We start from the raw sequence: 24,471 nt of genomic DNA on the forward strand, positions 1-24,471 counted from the left end.
ATTTAGAATATTTTAAAGAAAATAGCAAAGCCAGGATAAAACTCGCAATTATCGTTAAATATTCCTTTTTATCTATTGTATTAAGCAATTTTCTTATTTTTAATATTTATTTGTAAGGCAATGTTCAAAGAAGTTCATAGAAAATTGTGTTGTGGAAAGCAATACAATATTTATTTACATATTTTGACATTGAACCCCGGGCAAAGCATCTAAAGGGGACGACAGCTGTTTGAAAGCTCTGTTTATATCTCTACTGAACACTTGGATTTTTTTCTCGTATATTTACTACAACGTGAGTTAAATTTCATAAACTGTTCTAGCTTGGCATAAAATATGCCAGTAGTAGAGATTTATCTATCAGGTTGCCTAATAAGTATTGAGCCATTGAAGGTCAAAATTGAGAAGACATTTAGTGATTTAAAAATATTTTGAAACCACATGCACCATTTTGTTCGACGATCTGCTATTTTTGCGGCAACACCATAGTCCCATCGCTGTAGAACTTCCGTGGAGTCTGAAAAAAAAAAAAAAAAAAGTAGTTTTCACAGGCCTTTTTTGAAACTAGCTTAACACCATTCAGGGAGTTTTGCAGACCGAAACAAACAAGTCTGACGGCACCAAGTCCGGGCTATACAGTGGATGCATTAAAACCTCCAACCCAAATTTTCTCAATTTCTGACGGGTCGCCAAACATGTATGCAATCTTGCGTGGTCAGCATGGTATACGACACCCCATGTGTTGACCAGTGCGGTTGTTTGTTCAATTGTTAGGTGCATTCGCGCTAATTGTCGGCAGTACAGGTCCCGAGTCTATAGTTTTGCCCAGCAGCAGTAGCTCGTCATGCACGGTGTTCATACAATCCCACCAAACTCACAGTATAGCCTTCTTAAGTGTCAGTTCGGGCTTATCGCTTGAACTACGATCTTTTTCGCACATTGTTGTTGTAGATTGTCCAATATTTATTCGTAATCAACCGCTTCAGAAATGGCTCGAGTTCGTTACATTGCATTAGAGGTTCGCAGATAGAAATTCAATCGAGTAAATGTTTCTGAGTCAGATCATATGGCACCCGCACATCGAGTTTCTTTTTGTAGTCAACTTTCTCCAAATGGTTTAACACTGTTTGACGATTAATATTTAGGTCATTGGCGATGTCACGACTACTTACATGGTACTCTCGCTCAACGTTTGCCAGAACATCACTCACTTTTTCTGTGATTGGTCGTCCACTGTGAGGAGGATGTTGGTCATCGAAATTTCCAGAACGAAAGCAGCTGATTTCATCTTTTGGTTTGTGCTTTCGATAATGTATCTTGCCTGCCCATTAGTAGTGCAAATTTCTTCATGGACCTATGAAGCAGTTGCGTTTTTATCAAAATAAAAATTGTAAAATGTTGCGCAGTTTTGCAGAAAGTTCACTTATCTTCACGGTGCAATACCTTAGGTCTGATTATAAGAATTCCAACACTTTTTGCACATATGTTAGCTTAAAGGGTCAGTCGTTAATTGGCGTTAGACCTGGCTCATTACAACTCATGAACCCTGAGTTCAGGGACACTAACGCCATCTTGTGCGCAAAAGGTTCAATTTCTTTTAAGCCTACTTGATATATTATGAGAATTGTTGTGATAATGCATTGTTGTAGGTATTAATTTAGCTAAAACAAATTGTTAAGGTTTTTTGCTAAGCAACTTTTTTAAACTTAGAAAATGAAGAATACCAAAAATGTAGAAAGTAAGCCAGATACTATCTACAAAGTTCAAATATATGAACTAATAATTGTTTTCAGGATCCTCCGTATAGTGTCTAAATTTCGGTGCCCAACAATTATGACATAAACTGCGCACACAACTTCTAGTCTAGAAGGAAAAGTTTGGGAATGGTTAATAGTTTAATAGCATTTTATAGATACTGTCTGGATTGGTTTCTACATTTTTGATACTCTTCATTGTCTTTGAGTTATTCACTAAATTAAAAAAAGTGTAGCGATGCGCCGTAACCATCATTCGGAACTTCGTAAATAATCAAATTAATAATTTTCAGTGTTAGAAAAATGAATACCAGAAATTTAGGATGATTACACCTTTGGAACATTAATTCAGTGTATTGGATTCTTGCATTGTAGTGAAATTCATAACACCAATTAACAATGTATCTAACATGCCTGTTCTTGTATGTGCATGTATTTGAAATATTTGGAAAGAATTTATGAGTATGTGAATTGCAAGAGCATGGTCATTTTAACTGTAAAAGAAAAATCGAATAGAACGTTTTTTTAAGATTTCCTAGATTAATGTATCTGGTGACGAGACTTCTTTCTGATGAATTCGACGTCGTCTTATATTGCATTAAAGCAGCAAACTACATATCAAAAGCTAATGGCACAATGCTACCAAAACTATTGCACGAGAAATTTGAGAATATTTTATTTTGTAATGTTACTTAGAAATTTATTTTTTAAAAAATAAAATAAATGTAGTTACATATTTATGAATTTTAATAGTTTATTTTTTTCCGTACTAGGATAAAGGCTAAAAATAAGTAGCTTAATTTTAAATTGTTAGAGAACATTTTCATTATTGTATTGTCGACTTCAAAATTAATACCTCAAATCCATGGTAGTCCTGTGCTTCTTACGAATTTGTAAATTATATTAATTTTTAACAATACAAATATAATGATAAACTAAATTATAAAAAGGGACCCAAGCTGCTCGATCCCCATTTCGTATTATGCCATTCAGATCCTTTAGTTAGTTGTAAGTCCATGGATCATATAGTATGGGAGTTAGAGATCCAAAACTACAAAGAACATAATCAGCAGTAACGTTCAAATTGCTCGATAGTTAAACATATCAATAATAATTATTTTGAAAGGCAAAATGTATTTGGAAAATTATTGTTTGTCAGAATTGAATAAGGGTGCCCTACAATTTAGCAACGTCTTAAGAGATTTAATCAGCACTGTTTTATTTTTTTAGTACAAGGTGGCACTAGTATACACACAATAAACGCAGCACACCATTTACAAACAAGTCATTAAAGGTTGTGGAGTTTAGAGATGATACGCGGACTGTTCTAGAAGTAATGAAAATGGTTGTCTGGCGGGCAGGTGGAGGGGAAACTTAAGTATACAGTTCAACCTTCAGTTGACTGCAAAAGAATTTTTTTTTAAATTTTTTTTTTTAATAAAGATATTGAAACTATGCTATGCTTAAGTATCGAAAACTCCTATGAGCGTCTGTCGATTGGTATCAGTGCTAAAACAATAAGAAATACCGAGAAGTGTTTTTTGGAATCGACTCAGCGTTAAGAATAGGTCTCACGTCCTCCATTAACCCTCTATTCAAACCAAACGTTATTAATAAACTATTTCCATTTTCACTATTGATTGCCATAAAACAAAAACGGTAATAAATAGCGACAAGCGGTTCTTTAGAATCGATTCAACGTTTCAATAAAAGATAAAATTTTCATCTGTATTTCTCTGCTAAAACCGGAACTGGGAGAAATTTTCCACTACTTCTAGTTTCAATATTGATCTCTATAGAACATAAACCCACGGCACCATTGTGTCACATTTTGCACGATAATGACGTCGTTTCTATATGCAGATACCAATTCTTCATAAATTTATGTAGCTGGTAGCCTTTGGCTCACAGAAAGAGAATAACATCACGGCTCTCCTCCTCCTCTCGTGTACTCTTATTGCTGTCACCGTCTTACAGTCTCCTAATCTGCAATAATAGGATTTTAATTTCGACGTCTCCTAAACGTACACTAAAACAAATGCTCTGTGGTCTTCTTAACTTGAAATAAAAAAATATGGAATTTTAATTTGCGGCTTCTTATATGTATTTCGAAACAAACAAATCCCGAAAATAACATCTGCCGAACGCAAGGCAATCTTGGCACTGCGTTCTGACACAATTGTAAGGGTTTTTATCATAGCAGTCATAAAATACTCAGATTACCCGAAACTACAGCAACTTTCCAAATGCATCCATTACGAACCTTGGGGGAAACGAAGATCCCTCCCCCCCATTCATAATTTCCTAACTAATCCAATTTTACCTAGCTAATTCACGAGTATGGTTCACTTGAAAACTTATCCGAAGCCGCCATCTTGTATTGTATTGTACTTCTGAAACTCCTCAATTATATATCTCCTTCCGAAAATCCATAAACTTCGTAAACCCAGGAAGGCTCATTGTTTCCAGTGTTAGTAGCCCTACCACAGACAAATGCATTTTGTAACTCCCACGTCAAGGCTGTGCCCCCATACTTCGTTCAGAAGTCACTTACTATACATTATTCCGTCTAACACGGAAGTTCTACTTATCCCAGAACACACAACTCATCACAACAGTATATTTAACTGCACTTTCCGTTTACAGATATACGTCAGATATACTGCAGATTCTTCTACACTCCTCAGAAGAGATGAGAAAACACGTTGCCACCGAATTTTTGAATCACCTTCAGGGTTTTAATCTTTTTTTAATTTATTTTTTTCTTTCTTTTTTTGCTATTATTTTTCTTACATTTATTCTATTTTATCTTCCATTCTTATTTTTGTTAATTTTATTTTTATTTATTTATTTATTTATTTTTTTTTAATTTCATTGTTTTGTGGAGTTTGGTTTACCAAAACTCCTTTATATATTTGCCATGTCTGTCCGTCCGGAAAACAAAACATGTGTCCATCCTTTCGGGAGAAAATAAAAGTCTCAATAACTATTTGATGGATTACCATTAATTTTGGTTAGAATGTAGAATGTCGAAAGTTAGTAATTGATTTCATTGATGGAGGCGATTTATCCACCGAAAGGAGAAGAAATAAACCGTTTAAAGTTTTAGCATTGATCACTATAGAGCAACAGTTGTAATAGATAGCAAGTAGCGGTTTTCTGCAGCCGATTAAGCGTGCAAAGAACACATTTCATCTCCACTAAAACTAGAACTGATAGAAATCCACTACATGTTCCGGTTTCAGTATTGATGTACATGGAGCAAAAGCCATAAGAAATAGCGAGAAGCTTTTTTTTTTTTTTAAATAATAATAATAATAATAATAATAATAATAATAGATTTAGCGTTCTAAAAATAAATCCCTTCTCTCTCAACCCTCTATTCAAACCTGAAGTGGCAGAAATCAACCACTTCTGTTTAAACGTTCATCACTGTAGAATAAAAGCTATCGGTTAAGCATTCCAAGCATATACTCCATTTTACTAAAACCGGAAGTGGCAGAAATCTACCGCTTCCGGTTTCAATACTGAGAAAATATCACCCTATATAAACCAAACTTCACGTGCTATACATGTGGCACGGCTAGTTTTCATTTTTCTTTTCGAATATAAAATTTGTCACTTCATACGATCCACAAATAAATTTTCAATAGTGGGCCGTTCAGTCTGGGTACACGCTCACATGATTTTAGATTTGAAGTAGGTGCCGCCCATCAGTAGCTTGCTTTTTCTGTTCTTTTATTTCTATTTCGTCTTATTTGATAAGATGTTTAGCGAAAGCTCTTATAGTGTTACTTTTCTTTTTTCAGTATGTGATTGTTTTCATTATTTTGTGGTTAATTCATTTTCCATTTCCGCTTCAAAGATTTCATTGTCCAAACTGTATATGTAGGGAGTTAGTAGATTATTGTGATTTATTTTCCCCTGCTCTTTCATTAATTTGTGAAATTAGAAAATGTGTTAACATTCTCTAGCTTTTTCGGGTATAATACTCACCGATTAGCATTATCTGAGGTAATAGAATGGGGAAACATTTCGACAGTCTTTTTAATGGAAAAATCAAATCTATTGTTCATATAACATAAGTACAAAATTATATAGAGAGCCAATTCGCAAATTTTGAGTTTTTTACTTGCAAACAATTAGGCAAAGAAGAAAAGCACAACGGCAAATCATTCTTCAATATTCAACATTCTTCAAAATTCTACAACATATACAAAACTTTATTCTTTTGTTTTAAATCGTTATTTGATTTCTGGTCTAAAAGAAATTAGTGCTCCTTGATAACTTTTGAGTTTGTTTTTTCACGATGCGCTCTAACGCTCTTGTCTAGGGCGAGCGGTTCTGGGGCATTTCCCGGAGGGAACAGTCAGTCGAAAAAGTGTAACAGCTTTTTCAAGCCAGCCATCCGGAGTATTTTCCTAGTTTTCCCTCATTCACACCAGGCAAATACCGAGATGGTACCTAACATGCAAGTCTCAATCCGCTCCCTTTCATTGGATGTGTTCACCGAGGGACGTCATCTCTCATGCGTGATGAGCTTAAGGCCATAGAGACCGGACATTCCATGTCAAATCAATGTCATCAGACTTGACCATCTCAGAATTTTGTAAAAAAATGGCGCACAGCTTTATTACAGTAGGAGATGAAAAACCAAATATTACCTTTCTCTTTCTGAAAGTGCCCCCATACAGGGTGCTCAAAAATTTCAAAAAAAGGGCATTTATTCAGTTATAGTGATTATTAAAAATTATAAAATGGTTAATATGTGCACTAGAGACGTGGAACAAACACCATTGAAAAGCTTAAGACTGCTCTACAAGTTGTACTATATTGAAAAAACCTGTACAATAAAAAACAACACTTCAACAATTCAAATTAAAATTGGAATTTTGAATTTCGCACAGAAATGTCCCTGTGAATTTCTTGAAAATTGTCCAGATAGTAGTACCATATGTGTACTAAACCACCACAAAAGTTGCATTTTGGACACTCAATGGGACCCGATTCAAAATTCAACATTTACCAAACATTGCAAGATATTGACCATGTGAATATCTGGGTTCAGATCGATAATCATTTGCTGTAACTATTTACCTGCAGCATCAAAGGAATTTATATTCAACTTCATTTGTTTCTTGAGTATTCATTTGAATTTTCACAATTATCCACCTTTCGAGTTATTTAGGGAGGTATTCTTTCCGAACAATATCCAATACAGGTCATTATTCTTGTTAGTCAGTATGGACGTGTTTCTAAATTTATATTGGCTATATTGATACAAATTATTTTCATTCCTTTGTTTCAGGCTTGCTGTTACAGACGTGTGAAAGTGCATAATTGAAATAGGCAAAAGAATTTATTGACTAATGGAAAGTGTGTGAAGTGATTGTGAACAGTGTCACTGTATTTCATAACACATTTGATACAAATATTGTGAAAGGGTGGGAAATATATCCCTCCCTTTCATAATAAGTTCTGTAACAGCAATCCTCTAAATAACACGAAAGGTGGATATTTGTGTAAATTCAAATGAATACACCAAGCAACAAATGAAGTTGAATGTAAATTTCTCTGATGCTGCAGGTAAACAGCTACAGGCAAATGGTTATCGATCTGAACCCAGATATTCACATGGTCAGTATCTTGCAATGTTTGGTAAATATTGAATTTTGAATCGGATCCCATTGAGTGTCCAAAATGCAACTTTGTGGTGCTTTAGTACACATATGAGACTATATATAATCTGGAGAATTTTCAAGAAATTCACAGGGACGTTTCTGTGCGAAATTCAAAGTTCAAATTTTAATTTGAATTTTTGAAGGTTATTTTTTATTGTAAAGGTTTTTTCAAAATAGTACAACTTACAGAGCAATCTTTAAGCTTTCTAATGGTGTTTGTTTCATGTCTCTAGTGCATATATTAACCTTTTATGACAATTTTTAATAATCACTGGAACTGAAAAAATTCCTTTTTTGAAATTTTTGAACACCCAGTATGGGGACACTTTCCAGAGGAGGGAGAGATAATATTTGGGATTTTTTTCATTTTCCACTAATAAAACTGTGCACCAAGTTTTACAAAAATCTAAGATCGTCAGGTCAGATTTTGTCATTTCATTGGTTGGTTTCACATGGAATGTCCCTAAAACTACATGATTATGTGTTTGCAATTTAACGTCTCTTTTTGTGGGCCTGTAGTTTACGTGGAATCCTATTTAGTACTTTTATCTTTCGTTCAATATATATCTTCTAAGGTTTCTGAACTAGAAGAATTTTGACTCTACCTTTAGGAAATTCCCACGAAACTTGTAATTAAGGCGGTATGATAGAGTGGGTTTAATTAATATGGGTAAAATTAATAATAATTCTCATATGTTTTTGAAAATCTTACGTAATTTGAGAAAATTAAAAAAAAAGAAAAAAAGAAAGAACAACTGTACCAACGTTTGTCCTCGTGTTTCCATCGTACCGTGACGACGCGCTAACGCTACGCTACAATTTGTTCCCTTACTAGCTACGACTATTCTTTTGAGGTAAATGCTCAGCCGCTATCCCCATCACTTTTTCACTTTGAATTTTCATTCAATTCATATTTACAAAGGATATGATATGAGTAAAGGAAAATAGCTTTATGCTCCTATTTCCTATATTATTCTGAGAAATAAGTTTTCTCCTTTGTTTGCACGACGAGAATTTAAAAATATAAAATATTGGAAGAAAAAAAAATAAAAAATTGTCTGTCTGACCGACCGTGCGTACGGTAAATAATCTTATTTCTCTAGTCTCTATTGACAGAATTCTCTAAGCTATACAACTAAAATTAAAATTATTAGTATTTATTATTTGGCTCAGCCCCCACTTGAGATAAAGTAACTGAATAATCTCCACTTCCCTCAAGAATTATACTATTATTTTCTCTTCCAAATAAAATAAAATTAAACTTACGAAAACTTCTATAGATATATAATTACGAAAACTCTAGGATTGGTTCATATCAAAGAAATTTAAATGAAAAGATAGAGGAATTAGAATAGAGAATAATTATTTATTACAAATAAATATTCTAATTTAGGAGGTGGGATCTCAGGACGCCACTCCGTCCCTATATGCATCCAAAACTCATGCTTGCCTTTCCCCAATAACTAATGGAGAAAGGAAGAATTCAAGCTAATTTCCAATTTTCCTAGTTTCTTTAATCATTCAATATATATCTAATATAGAGGGGACCTTTGAAAATACGGGTTACAGTATTCAATATATCTCTAATATAGAGGGGACCTTTGGGAATACGGGTTAATACGGATTAATACAGTAATCAGTTAATCCTGGCCCGTACTCCTTACATTTCAAAGACTGGACCTTGACTCACAGGACACAGTCCGGCCTAACCCTGATTCTGAGACTCCAAATTAAGTCTACAATAAGGAATCTATCTAAATTATACATGTAGGATAGGTTAGTCTTGGGATAGGCTGTCAGCCTTCACTCCACGGCTCTGACTAGAATTCCTTGCACTCAAGGAATGAGGAATCATGTCAACACTCACTCTTACACTTTCCTGCATGAAAGTTGCAGTGAGAAAAAATTAATCATTCACAGCACCTAAATGTGCTAATAAATACATACACAAGGGATCGAACCCAAAAGCATTCAAATTAAAATTAAAAGTTCCTCCACCACTAGGACGGAACCAATTCCTAAGTCTATTCGAGCGTCACTCACCTTCGACATAGACCCCGTAGGAAGCTTACATACTTCCATTCTAATCAAGTAATAAATGACCCAAGTAGCTTCTGTTATAGGCGTAGGATCAAACTTCTAAAAACAAAGTTAATTTCTAATTCCCTATCATTGTTTAAGCTATCTCATGGCCAAAGCCCAGTTGCTTTAGCGGACATTTGTAATGTAACAAAATCTCTAATCTGACTACATACAGTAACTAACTAGAGGGGATTCTCTCCAGACTGCACTATTCACTTCCAGTGCAGCAGACTGGCTGGCCGAGATCCTAGACTCAAGGACTCCTACAACGCACAGCAGCTAAAGATGGGGGAGGCTGCCTTTTTGTGTTTTTTGGCCTGCTAAAAAATAGCTACAAAAAATTCCTTTGAAAATTTTTAGCTCCAAATACTCGAATGGAAAATTCCAAGCAAGGGAGACAGAATACAACGGAATTCTCTGCTAGCCTCCTCGACAGGTTTCTATAAGGCAAGAACTAGCATATTAAAAAATCAACTTTAAAAGCTAGCTAACTATAAAATAGAATATGTTTAAATCTTAAGTATGGGGAATAATTTTCTAATATATATATATATATATATATATATATATATATATATATACATACATAAATATACAATATAAATTAAGTAAATATTACCATACACCATTAATAATAAATATATATTTACCAATGAATTAATGTACTCCAGGCCTGAATATCTACATTATAATTAAACATAATTATTAAATTGAGTAATATTTAATTAACCATTAATATTTATAACTTATTCTAGCAAGATCGCTAGACGCACCTTGCAATATAAATAAAGATTAAAACATAAGTGAATAGTGGAATATATATTACCAATATTTTTACACTAAATATTTTATCCTTAAGTTGTAATGCTTTTAAAGAATAAGTAAGGGAAATAATACAGGGACTTAAAAAATAATAGATTATACAGCATGTAAATACATTTATAATACAAAATGCAGTGGGATTTGGAATTATTTAAAAAGCAAACCGCTAATTGGGTAAAGAAAAAACTAGTGAAAGTATTAAAATGGCACAGTGACGATAATTCTTAGATGTTCTTAGATGTGTTAAATTGAAATCCCTTCTTAACTTAATTTACTTTCATGAATCTTTACCACTTTGTCCTTTACCCATCACATTTATCGCCACGATAATGTCAATCTCCAAATATCGAAAGTTGCACCATTTTGTGTTCATCTCCAAAAGAGAGTATTTAAGATCTTTTTTATAATTGGAGTCATAAATTCGTATTTGGATTTATAAAGAAACTTATGGATGAATTTTATATGTGGTCAATATATTTTCGTATGTATGGTTCAGTGATCTTGTTTTTGTTTCATTTATTGCAGGAAACTATGATGACTCCCAGAAGTCGAAAGCCAGTATTGGTAATTTCAGGTTCGAACATTGCGCAATTAGCAGCACTCCCATCACAATTAATAGAAAACTCGTCTAATCCAACGAGTGCTGCATCTAACCAAGTTCATTGTAACGACACGGAATTTTTAAGAAATCTAGGTTATCGAAACAGTGGAGAAGCAGCAGCGTCAAGTATTAAGGACATACCCAATGGTTTAAATCAAAATGACCTTCCAAAAGAGACTAGTAAATCAAGTGATAGTATGTATTCAAGCACAAGTTGGGATGACTCAATAAAGGGAAGTTCTCTTGATAGTCAGGTAAACAGTAATGACTCGTTGACGAGTACTTTTAAAGATTATCTTTTAACTCGTAGTGTACTTACAGCAAGTCCCGTTGACTTGTCTTTTTCTACTTCTTCTGAGTTCGTGTCTAGTCTTGAATCAAATCCGTCCAAAGCATCTAATTTTACTGCTACAACTCAGTGTTCAGCTGAAGAACACAGTGAACTAAGTGAATCTCTCCTGTTTTGTCTTGATGGCAACATTCCGTCGAACGTTTCCGACTTGAAGGACGATGTTAACGATAAATGTACTTCTTCGACTTTGACTTCAGGACTTGCGAAAGGTAATTTTAAAAACCACGATAGCGTTGGCAGAAAATTGCTAACGGCGAGAAAGCGATATGCCGAAGAACATTTAGCTGTTACTCAAGAAAATCTTACTGATGTTGGTAATGAAGGTGTACGATCCGTACTTCAGAAATCACAATCTACAGGAAAGAAATTAGTATTCGAAACATCATTGTAACTTCCAAGTCTTTCATAATGTAGTATTTGTCAGCAGTTAATCTATTTTTATTTAAATATTTATTAATATGTTTTGAGTGGCAGTAGCTCTGGCAAATCGTGTTTTAAGGGAAAGAAATAAAAATGGATCGTGAATGGCTGAAAAGTTTTTAAAGGGTATGCATTCGATTATGTACTTTGCTATTAAAAGCTTTCTTAGTTTAAAAATTTTTCAGATATGGAAATATAAAATTTGAGTATAATTGCATATCTTTCTGCTTCTTTAATCTGAGTTTACTCTATCTTAACTTCTAAATGAATTGTTTCCTCTCGTAACAAAATATTCTGCAGTATAATTAGATGAACTTTCAAAATAACGAAGTTCCAAAGAACTATTTATGATGCTGAAGTGAAATTATTTTGGTCAGAGGCAGAACCGTAAAAATAAGATATAGCCACATTAGCGCGTTATCTAGAAGTGCAAAAAGGTTGAGAAGTTTTCTTGGCAAAATCGAGAAAAGGTTTTAATTTTGCTTAGCATTAGGTGTACAAGATAAAAATTTGACTTCCTTTAATGTGTCTGTTATTAATTATTTATTAATTCATTTGTTCTAAATCGGTTAACGTGCACGTAAATCTGGCATAATGTAACAATTGCTTTTAAATTATAGTATGTTTCGGAATTTTTTTGTGACAAGTGCTATGTATCAAAATAATGTCCAGTATTATCGTACTCCTGCGATTTTTATTAATTTATTTTTCTTACTAATTTATTAAGACACATACACCTTATAAACTTGCTATTATTTATTTATTTATATTTATTTTTTGATCAATTAAAGTTTAACACAGGCATATGCAATTTGGAAGAGGAAGAAATCAAGTAACAGAAGGCTTGATGAAGTCACGGTTTATATAAGTTTTTTTCTTGCAACCTGCAATTGTAGTATCTCGTTCATTGTATGATAACTTGCATGATCGTTCATATTTGTTTCTAAGGTTGTGTCCCAACACGGAGACTGTTTTCAAGGTAGACTTATTCTTACCCTCTCTTGTATCGAAGAAAGTCATGGTGAGAGATTCGGATCTGGGAAGCATTTCCATTACGTTTCACAGAAAAAAAAAAAAAAAAAAAAAAAAAAAAAAAAAAAAAAAAAGCTATAGGATACGTACTTAATTAATAAATTAAAATTGAAGTAAGCTTATGCTTCGAAAGATTTTTATTATCTAATTTCAATCAGCTCGGAGGTCTTGTAGGCACCCTATGAACACATACTAAGCACAGTTGCCTTCGCCACCTACCACTATGTTACCGTAAGCACTAACCTTGTATCTCGAAAAATTATTTCTTCTTTTTGTATAATCTCGACCTCTCTAGGAATTGGGAAGACTTCAGTGAGGCTCGCTCCTACAAGATATCTGGTTGCCATTCGCTTCATCCCGTCCCTTTTCCGGCTGTCGTCCAGGTTAGGCGTTGGATCATAGCCTTCTCTCTCTCTCCCCACATTTCTTCCCTAAAAATCTTTTCTGCATTTTCGATAGTTTCTTTTTTTGTGCCTTCCTTTATTTTCCAACCATCTTTTTCTTGGCCTTCCTGTCGGTCTTATTCCTCCTTTTTTCTTGCTATCCTTTGCTCCTCTATTATTTTTTTCGCGTGACCGAACCATCTTACTCATCCCCTCAATCCGTTCTTCTGCACTTTCCACTCACACTCCCTTATTTTATTATTTCTAACTCCTCTTGTTTTTCCTTCCTTTGCTCTCAGAAATTTCATTTTTGTTTCTGTATTATTTCCTCTCTTCCCTTAGTTGTCTACGTATCCGATCTGTATGTAAGGATTGGAATATATATGCCTGTGTTACGCCACCTTCTTGCATTGTTTCGGTATCTCCTTTTTGCATATGACTCTTATGCCTGGGTCTGTTGTATTTTCCTACCAATTCCTTTCTAAATTTTCTTCTCGATTACACTTTATTTCCATTTCTTGCTTCCTGCTTATTATCAACTTTATTTTTCCTTCTTATCATAAGGCCCCATTCTTCCAGTTTATTATTCCATCCTCTGTAGTGTCTAAATTGCAATAAGTCCGCCACAAAAAGTACTTCTTCATATTGAATTGATGGTAAACTTACAAGAAAGTTGATCACGTTCACGCCTCGATCACGTTTTCTTGGTTTCTTTTCCTTTTTCTTTCACTGAGAACGTCTTGTACTGAGGACAGGGCATAGCAAAATGATGTTTTAAGCCACGTCTTAAACAGTATTATTCTCAGGCTAGACATATCTCTTATGTGTAATTTAAACGGCATTTGGTGCATCTAAATTCAGTTATCAGCAAAACACTATCAGAGGTCGATGGAACCGAAGATGTTGGAAGATCGGCTAGCGCTTTTTCAGTCTGCTCTTCGAATAATATTCAAGTTAGATGATCTACAAGATCTATACATAGTTATCGATCCATGCTTTCGGCCGCGACCACAATATTAAATCTGTCCACTGAGATTTTTTCTTATCTTAGTGTACTACCAACGAAGTTTCATTATTCACAATGGTTCTCTTTTTAAGATACTTTCCATGTATATTAATAATGATGGTTTATAATATTACGGTCGTGCAAAATTTCGTGACAATATAATGGAGAAAAATAGTAAACTTCCTACGTCCAGAAATTGATTCATTTCTACTACCTAGTTCAAAATCGCAGTACAATCCTCTTCCTTCCTTTGGCTTTTCATTTATTGCTCAGCTTGCACAAGACCACGACGGGATTTTTTCCTCGTTTATTACTCAGCATGGGTAAGACTGCAATGTAATTCTTCCTCCATTTCTTGTCCAGCTTGGGCATGACCACAACGGGGTTAGTGTTCCAATTCCATAACAACTACAAAATTTGTAAATATTCTGATGTGCCGAGTCTATTAACATTATGCAGTCAAATTTAGTTATGAATACTACAAGTGCAATGTTATCTAAGGTACAATTAACATTAGCAACTCCACAAGTTATTCACATAATATTCTCTTTATTTAGTGTAACTGTTACTATAGACATACACGAACCCGTCACAAATATCAAATACTGATCACACTGACTATATTCATATAGCTTTTACAATTCAATTATTCTCAAGCTACATGAAGCATCACAAATAAACAATCATTTATCTCAAAGTTTACACAGACTAACTAACGTAACAACTACTATTAACAGGTATATTACGAATTATTGTAATACTTCCTATCCAAGAACGCTTCTGTCTTAAGTAGAAATCTTTCTTTTCGAGACCCTTCTGCAATAATACATTATAGAACGACGTTTTTTTAACTTCTTCTAGTTCATGAGAGCGTCTTCTATCTTTCCATTGATAACATAAGGAGTGATATCATTTTTCAAGTTCTTCACGTTGATTTTTCCATTTGTCTTTTCGTTGAACTTTATAAATCTGTATTACAATGCATGAAGGCATGAAAAGTCTTAAGGGCTTTGATGCAAGGTCCTTATCTTAAAATACATGGACAAAATTTTACTGAAAGTTACTTTTTACTTGCAAATACAATCCACATCTTAGAAAACTAACACAGAATTTAATGCAGTATTTGCATCCACTTGTCAGTGAATATATTTGTGTAACTGGAAAGCAGCGTTCTTTCATAATTTTTATTTGCTTTTTTCATAATTGAAGGATATAGAGAAACTAATTTCTTCGCTTCTCACATTTGGAAAATATACTGTCCTGCATATTGGTATAGCTCCTTTTCTTTTGAAAGCTGTATTCGAAGTTTGAGCAGCGTATATAGATAAATTTGAGGTGGCTCTTGACAGAAATTGAGGGAATATCATACGGGTCTAGGAAAAATGTGGCAATAAATCAATGCCATATCGGAAGTGGCCTGGTGGGTAGCAGCGTTTTGATCAGATTGTGGAAATGGGTGATTCATCACGTGCAGGGCGTTCTGTTCTCTTTTCACAGTACCTGGAACTGATTCATTCCCTCCTGGTGGTGGATCTGCGCTGAACAGCTAGGTAACCGCAGAGGTAGAACCAAAGAACACGACAGTGTTGCACCACGTGCTGAGATACCGCGAAATCGCATCACGTTTGGTGCCTCATTATTTTACAGAAGTACGTAAATGGACACGTTATATTTGCAGGTGACCATTTAGCGCGTTGCAACGTGGGAGGGCATAACTGAACATGCTTTGGCATGTAATATAATAGCAATTTGGTAAATGTAAATCGTGTAAAATATAGAATTGGTTGAAAGCTATTTTAAGGCAATGCCAAAAATGGCGAAAGTGCACTACCGTATCGTAACCGTCTGAAAAAATTAATTTCAAATCGAATTACGATACATACCTGTATGTTTGTTTGCTTTAATTTTCGATATTTAAAAAAAAATATTTTTGTATATTCTATAGCTATTTCTAAAAAAATGGAAATATACATGCCTTTGATTCTAAGCTAATTCTATATTATCCACGCTAAGGAAATAATAAATAACTATGGCCAGTTTATGCAAAATTCTTGGGAGATGTAAAGGGAATGTAAGTAACGTTCTCTGTTAGACCGGTAGACCAACTTCACATACATAGTCTATAACGATACTCGTCGCTCGTATACCCCTCGTGTAGGGACAGTCATGTCATTAAAGAGTAATAATAAAATTTGGTTACCTGAAGTTTAGATAAGATCACAAATTTAAAGAGAAACGTACAACGCTACAACTGCACGAGCATTGTTATTGTCTGTGGATGTTCAAATCTATCAAAAGGATTTGTACGAAATTCAAAATGGGAAACTATCTTCACCACTGTTTCAAAGTAAGGGAACCAGATTCAACTGGATAACGATACACTAAGAGTTTTTTTTTTTTTTTAATTAATTTAATTTTAAAGAGCAATTCACAATGATGTAAGTGAATAATTAACCACAAGTATCCATTCAATCGCGATGCAAGTATTTGTAATGTATGAAAATAGTCATAACTAGCACCGTAAAGTTTACAATTCAGTAATGGCACATGGCCCATTTATTAAAAACAAAACTATTGTACTTGGGATGTGCAGTAACTGAAATTCAAATATGATTCCATTGACTTGTTTTATAAAATAGTACAGAATCTTTCTTTCAATTTAACACGATTTGCTGGAGCACCTTTATTTTTGTTGTCACATATTCATATTACGTACTACCAAGCATACTATTTCGTATATGAAATACCCATTTGGTTGTCTTGAATATATTAAACACATTTTAAGAGTACATGTAGATCTTTACAGAGCATAGAAAGGGAAAAAAGTAAGAAAGTCAAATTGTCTGTTACTGTTAATCTTATAGTATTTGCCACTCGATAACGCATTAGACTGATAGTTTGTGATTTTTTACGATCATCATCATCTCTTATTCGCTCTTTATACTTTCAGGACGATCCATCATGATCAAGAGGAAAGTATATGTTAAAATGTTCGTGTATTTTTCTTGTATGTATTATACTCAAGACAACCATGTGTGTATTCTGTATTTCTCATATGGTATTCTTGGCCACGCTGGCATTCTTTTGTTATAGTCATGTGTTAAAGTTGAATGCATTAGTTGGTTTCGTTCTGACTTCTTCAGCCATGTATAAAATTGGATTTGTGATTAGAACCACAGCAGATAATGTAGTATTTCTTTTGTCAACACTGTATTATTAGAGTATTATCAGTAATGCATTCAAACGTATTTATGATGATTTTATTATTACAGTTGTATTGTTCAGTTGACAAAGATGAGTAATACTTCGCATCAAAAGCTTCAGAGTAAAATAAATACTCCGTACATATACGATTACAATATAGCAAATTAACACACATATGTATGTATTCGTTAGAAATATTTACCGCGTTCTTTACTTGGATATGTTCATGAGATAACCAAGACAGCGTAGTTTATGTAAGATTAGATAAGACATGTAAGTACAATGTTCTCTTCGGCTGCTATGAGTTGAAACTTTTAGTATTGTCTTCACTGATATTTCTTTATTAACAGTTAAACATGTTAGGCAAATATAACTTACATTCAATTGTCCAGCTGATGTTACTAATTGGCGGAATGGAATATTTTAACTTCGATATTGGAAAGAGTATTTTCTTAACTATTGCATTGAAAATAAAAATAGTAATAGAAATATTAATAGATTGAAACGCAAGTAATGTTGGTTGAAATCAAAATAAAGCTTGTCTTGTTAACTTTCCACACCACCGCTCATCAAATTTTTACCTTAATTTTTTTTTCCGTATTTTGATACTAAGCACTTGAAATTTGCTCGAAATATATGTTTTTGGAAAGTTATCTAGGCAAGTCTTATTTATTTCGCAATTCTTTAGTTTATCAAATGTAAAACTCACTTTATCCAAAAGTTTTTTAAAATTTTTTTATTATATATATATATATATATATATATATATATATATATATATATATATATATATATATATATATATATATATATATAATAACACGCAAAATTCAAGTTTATCTTTTCGGACTGTCGGAAATAGGATTATACACTGCTTGCAATTAAAAATACAGCACCAAGAAGGAGATAAGATAGCAGCGTCAAAGTTAGCAGGCAGAGATCTGATTTGTACAAGTAGCAAATGATTAAACTTATCGCTCTGTACGATGCGTGGCAACAGCGGAGTGGAACTGGGACGGTTAGTACCGTATGGGTCCATTATAAACGGGCAGAACGGCTGCAACACCGCGTGGCATTGAGAGGATGAGTCCTTGGATGTCCTACTGAAGTGTGGCAAGCCATGCGTCTTCGATACTGTGGCACAACTTAACTATAGCTAGCGGAGTTCGCAGGTGTGAGAGGCATTGTGCAACCATCGAACTGACAGGTTCATTCGGTGAGAGATCGGGAAAAGTGCCTGCCAAAGAAACAGAGGATCATTGTGTTCAGCCAGAAAATGTAGGACAGTACTTGCAATGGGGGCTTGCGTTTTCCTACTGTAATGTAGTCCCTGCTAGGACCTGCACTAAAGGGATCACAATCTGGTCTAACACCTCGTCATTGTACCGTTTGGTGATCAAATGTCCATCAATGTGTTGGAGGCACGAATGGGCACTGAATTCAATGGCACCCAACATCACCTGGCGCTGGACCGACGTGGTGACGCAGAATGTAGGGATCGCCAAGCCTAGTGCTACGGTAACACCAGACAAGGATGCAGTCATAATGATGCTGAAGACAGAAGTGGGTTTAGTCTGTGAAGAGGATATCTCAGGGTTGCCACCGAACAGTTAGCATTTAATGCAGAACAGTTTTGAAAATCACTAAAGTTCATCTGGAAATACTAAAATTTTAATGGACCAGTATAGACAGCCATACTTTGAAATAAATGGAATAAGTTGTGTTCAGTTAATACACATGCACTTATATTCTCTTCTGGTTTGAAATTAACTAATTGATACGGTACAAATGGTTATATCCTTGCTAATATCATACATTAAAATTATAATATTTGAGCATTTAATAATCAAAGTGAAAGGGGGGCAAAAATCTGCGTATGACAAAAATACATTAAAATATCATGACTCACACTTATCCGAATTGTTTGTACAGTCAACAGCAAATGTGACCTGTACATTTCCTGCATATTCTTTTGTCAGTGACTTTGGCAAGAATTGTTCAATTGAAATAAGTTTTCGTTGGTGCACAGAGATTTTCTCTCTATGTCAACGAAAACAATTAAATTGGTCAACTTTTCCGATGTTATTGACACTAGATTATGTGGGGAGAGAGAGATACATACTTTTGCTGGTAACTGTACATGAAAAATTAACCGTAAATGTATGAATCTAAAATATTATTATTATTATTATTATTATTATTAATAATAATAATAATAATACTAATAATAATAATACATACCATGCAGCAAGAAAGACACTAATTCCTATGTATCAATTCACACTGTATGATTATCAAAATCTGCACTTGTTATAGACAGAAATGATTCATAATATTAATATTTATATTGATACATTTTGTCTTCCAGTTTTGGGGCCTTGGTAACGATAAACACGATTTAGTGTGTTTTATGAGCTTCTTTTATACAACCGTACTTGCACTATTTTGTTCCTTCAATGCTTGTTTTGTAATTAAAATACTATTTAATATTGTAACTGGAAGTTGTTCCTAGTTTTATTTTTGTTCATGATCATCGACATATTCGTTCTGTAGCGGACGATAAATGTAATGCAAGCATCCCTTTTACAAATTCTGTTAATGTTGGAAAAGCAGTTTCTCCAGTTCTATTCTTCAATTTGCATACTTGCCACCAAAATTCCTGTATATTATTATCCTTAAATTCGGTGTTCAAGATCTCGAAATCATCAAAATCGTTCTCTTCCATTGTATTTGTGAAATACATAACCAAAGGGATCACAGAATTATACTATACTTCTGTAGGCTTTTGGGGTCATGCACCGCAAAATGTTGTAATCTGTGGTTCTCAACTTCGACACGTTTCAACAATTGCTTGTAGAACTCAATGTAGAATTGCTGGCATCTACTTCTAAATTCCATGAAGTGTTTCGTGAAATGCTCATTTCTAACAAAAAATTATACCTACATCCTCTATTTCAAAAACTCCTTCGAATTCTCAGGATTAAATTTGATTCAGAGGAGTGCTGTCTACGTAATTCTTGTTCATATAATATTTCAAAATTGTTTCAAACGTGCTCCTAAATTTCTTAAGTTTTCAGTTCTAATTTTTACTTTGGAATTCTGAATTTAGTTCCATCGCATCTGGCTGTAAATGCTAGAAAATAGAAATAGGCTTTCATTATTACTTTTCCAAGTCTCGCAGTAGATCTTGAGGGCGTCTGTCATGCTTTTTCTATACTGATAACAATCTAAAGTACGCTTGCAACACATTCCACTGTTCAATAATTCGTGAAATAAATTGCTGGAGAGAAAGCCATCGCGTCTGGCTCAAACTTAACTCCTTATGGGGTTTCTATTTTTTAATTTCCTTCACTCGGAGACTCAAGCGATTCAGGAAATTATTTACAAGCCTTAGATGCATATATGAAAACTATGACAAATATACAACACAACGAAGAGATGCTATTCAATTCTATCAGTTTTGCGTTTACAGCTGCATTAAATCCCATCTTAGTGTCCAGTAAATCCAATCAAATTTGAAATGGGAATATTTTTCGTAGAAAGCCCAATTATTGCTTCAAAAATTTTATTTCTTTTTCCACTGAATTTCTAACAAACCTAAAAGATTATTTATTACTTGATCCTTTGCAGAGCTAAAATAACGAACTACAACGGCCTGAGTTTTCGAATTATACTACGGAAGGTATAACGTCGTTGGCTTCCCGCGAAAAGTTGTAGTGACGTTGACGCGGAGTTGCCAGTTTGGTTACTCGTGGCTCGCTGAGCGCAGCAGACTGTTTCGACATTTCTCTTTTCCCTCCCATCTTACATGCGGTATTTAATAATAATAATAATATAATAATAATAATAATAATAATAACTAAATTGCAGGTTCGACTGCTTAGTTTGGCATAATTATGTTTAAAAGAGTACTCGATTTCCAATTATCAGTTCAAAGTAGAATAAAATAATAGTAATAATAATAATTATTATAATGTAATAACTATATATACACCGGCAAAGCCATGTGAAATTTTAATGAATGAGTTTTTCTCTTTTCTTAGTACTTTCTGACTCCACCAATGTTCCCATTGGCCTTTCTCTCGTGATGTTAATTTTATTTATTTTATTAACTTACTGAGTAGTGCTCTGTAGGTGTAGAGTAAGGAAGACGATGGAGATGATACATATACACGATAGAATCATGCTGAAATATGAGGAAAAGGTATTTCCTCGCGCACAGTGCTGATTCATCCGGGATTCACAAGGAATGGGTTGGGGTCGAATCTAGGATATTTTTCACAAGAAATGTGTGCCGTAAACTGAGCCTTCTCCGGTGCCAAAATAAAAAATAATAACTAGACCTACCTGTTATAACAGACTGGATACCGTCCAAATCACTACTGTTTTCGCTTCCATCGTTCGTCACATCTTCCGGTTCCAACTCTAAATCTGACGAAAGGTGAATGACGAGTTCTTCTACAATGCGGTCTATCAATGCATCCTGTTGCCAGTAGAATTGTTCAATTTTTATCACATGTGCACACGCGCTTTCCCACCTCTCGGGTGTAATAGTTTTAACTGCTTCATGAAATAAATCTTGTACCCCTGATTTTGTGAACACAGTATTGTTTTGCCACGTCGCCGTTAATCTGAGCCCATATAAGTTCAGTTGGATTTAAGTCACAGTGGTAGGGAGGGAGTTTTAGAATCTCGTGTCCGTGCTCACTTGCAAGAGTGTCTATTTCACATTTTACAATTTTTTTCTGTTTTCTTCAATCATGTTATACAGAACTGTCCATAACATATTATTCTCGAATGGTATGTTGTGTCGCGCTAACCACTCTTGCATTTCTGCTTTTTTGCGCTAGACGAGGGGGGGGGGGGGGCTATTTAGTTTGCGCGAATGTACAGATGCATTGTCCATGACTATCACTGAACTCGGTGGAATGTTCGGTAGTATTTGATATTCAACCCATTGTCTGAACCTATCAGCATCCATTTCTTCATGATAGTCTTTCGTAGATTTCGAAAGGAAAATCAAGAGTCCATTGTCAACAAAACCGGTGGAAGCCCCTGCATGGACAATAATAAGTCGTTGACCTTTCCCTGTTATTACTTTTAGGGGAGGTTTATCGTTGTCTGAAATCCACATTTTTCCCTTCGTATGGTGTGTGTTAACTCACGTTTCATCGAGGTATACTATATGCTTTCCCTCCACCCTCGCTTGTTTGATTTTACGAAGATATTGACATCTCTTGAATATGATGTCTTCCCTTTCGATCAAACACTTTCTGCCGTTATCTGCTTTTTTGTACTGAAAACCCATGTATTTGACAATTTTACGAATAGACCAAAGCGACCCACTAAAATTTATTTCAGCTTTTGCCCTCACATGGATTTCCTCCATGCTTGGAATATTTTTTTCATTGTACATTCTCAAAATACGACGCCGCAATAAAATAATCTTTATTATCAAAATCGACTATGTTTGTTTTTGTAGCAGGTTTTTTGGTCTGGGGTGCGTAACGGAGAGCCGCGTGCATCTGCTTTCTATTTTTGTTCAAGAATTGTCCTAATACAAGTGGGGGACAAATCTGTTGCACTTGATGTTCTGTCCATCACCGAGCTTACAGAAAGAAATTGTCTATTATTCCGAGTAGCATCAAACTCAGATTGAAAAAGATTTATAAATTTTTACCACAATTTCTCGTGCATCGTAGCGGAAAGTTCTTCCACGCCATACTCCCCCCAAAACCAACAAAAATACGATGCACAACGTTCCTGTAACAAGGATAGTGATACCTTCTATTCCGAGAAGCAAGAACTATTAATTCACTTACTACAAATGTAACAAACAAAAAGGGAACAAAAATTAAAACGCACACGCACTATATCAATCACTCTTATGCGCACCACCGAAAACAAGCGGAGATTGACACTTGAGAGTTGGTTGACATTGTGCGTGAAAATAGAAAATGAATGACCTTGCGATGAGTAAGTTTGGCAAATCTGAAGAGTGGTGATTGGCTGTCCTCCTACCACACTCCCAGTGACGAACAGGTCCAAGCGCGGGAAGGTAACGACGTTATACCTTAACTTTAGTAATATCTGTAGATACATCAATAATAATTGAAAAGTTTTTTGCGATAAGTTCAATGTTTTCTTCCGCTAAAACCTTTCTAGTAGCCGTAGCGGATTTCGTACCATCACAAAGTTTAACAATTTGTGAATCTGGAAAACACACCTTTTAAAATTTCAGGTAAAGTGTCCATGGCCAAAGTATGTAAATTTTGCTCTGCTAAATATGTAGATAATCTTACCTCGGCTTCTGTCACTTGATTCCCTAACGTGTTTCTGAGAGGTTAGAAACTCATTGTCCGAAGTTGTTTTCCTTTCTTTGATGGGTTTCAAATGCTTCGAAGTATGTAAATGGCATTCCACTTTCAGGGCTACACGTAAGATAGTCTATTGTGGTTTATCTTCTCACCTCTTGTAATTCTGAAGGATTTTTTTTATTGGTTGTTCGACGACATTCATGTCACGTGATGTCAGTTTCCCTGCTTTATATATATTCGCCCTTACAATATATTATTGTCATTAGATATAAAATCTGTGCTGGTGGTTTTAGTGACTATAATAACAGCACAATCCGGAATGATTGCATTGTTTTTATATCTAATGACAACAACTACACATTCCTGCAGCACCATTAAAATTTTTACCCTCAACTTTAGTACAATTGAATATTTCTCACGCGCACATGCCTTGTTAAAGTATCTTAATAGAGTTTATTCCTGATGCTTATTACCCATGTTTTGAACTTGGCACACTGCAGATCAGTACTTCCGCAACATGCGCCCAAACTTGAGAGAGACAATAGAATAGAAAATATCTGCCAAGAATTAACACTCCCAGATTGAAAATCGTGATTGAAACCTAACTCTGGGTATTTTGAACAACTGAATGAGAGAATTTACTTCACGAGTACAATCTACTTAGCGACTCGCACTAAAATCCACAAGATACTGAACAAAATTACTGAGACTTCGAAGGGTTGTTTTGAAAATATATATGTATGTATATAAATGCAATCTCATTATGTAGAAATGTACCAAATAGCGGCGGATAGTATTATTGTCCCTGCTGTTCATTGAT

The 24,471-nt window shown here is 34.5% G+C and overlaps 1 protein-coding gene across 4 annotated transcripts in view; it reads left to right on the forward strand.

Moving 5' to 3' along the window:
* Nucleotides 1–21,847, forward strand: part of RhoGAP54D (Rho GTPase activating protein at 54D) — a 79,903-nt gene extending 58,056 nt beyond the window's left edge. For 3 of the 4 annotated variants that reach the window (XM_081766930.1, XM_081766945.1, XM_081766938.1), the window contains exon 10: nt 10,862–21,847. In XM_081766930.1, the coding sequence (XP_081623056.1) occupies nt 10,862–11,680 (819 nt within the window). In that variant the 3' untranslated portion in view covers nt 11,681–21,847. The remainder of the gene's footprint in view (nt 1–10,861) is intronic. The other variant, XM_081766950.1, reaches the window with a different exon arrangement.
* Nucleotides 21,848–24,471: the final 2,624 nt, after the last annotated feature.

This window comes from Thermobia domestica, chromosome 1 (assembly GCF_964235325.1).
Source record: "Thermobia domestica chromosome 1, izTheDome1.hap1.1, whole genome shotgun sequence".
In the NCBI taxonomy this organism is placed as follows: Eukaryota; Metazoa; Arthropoda; class Insecta; order Zygentoma; family Lepismatidae; genus Thermobia; species Thermobia domestica.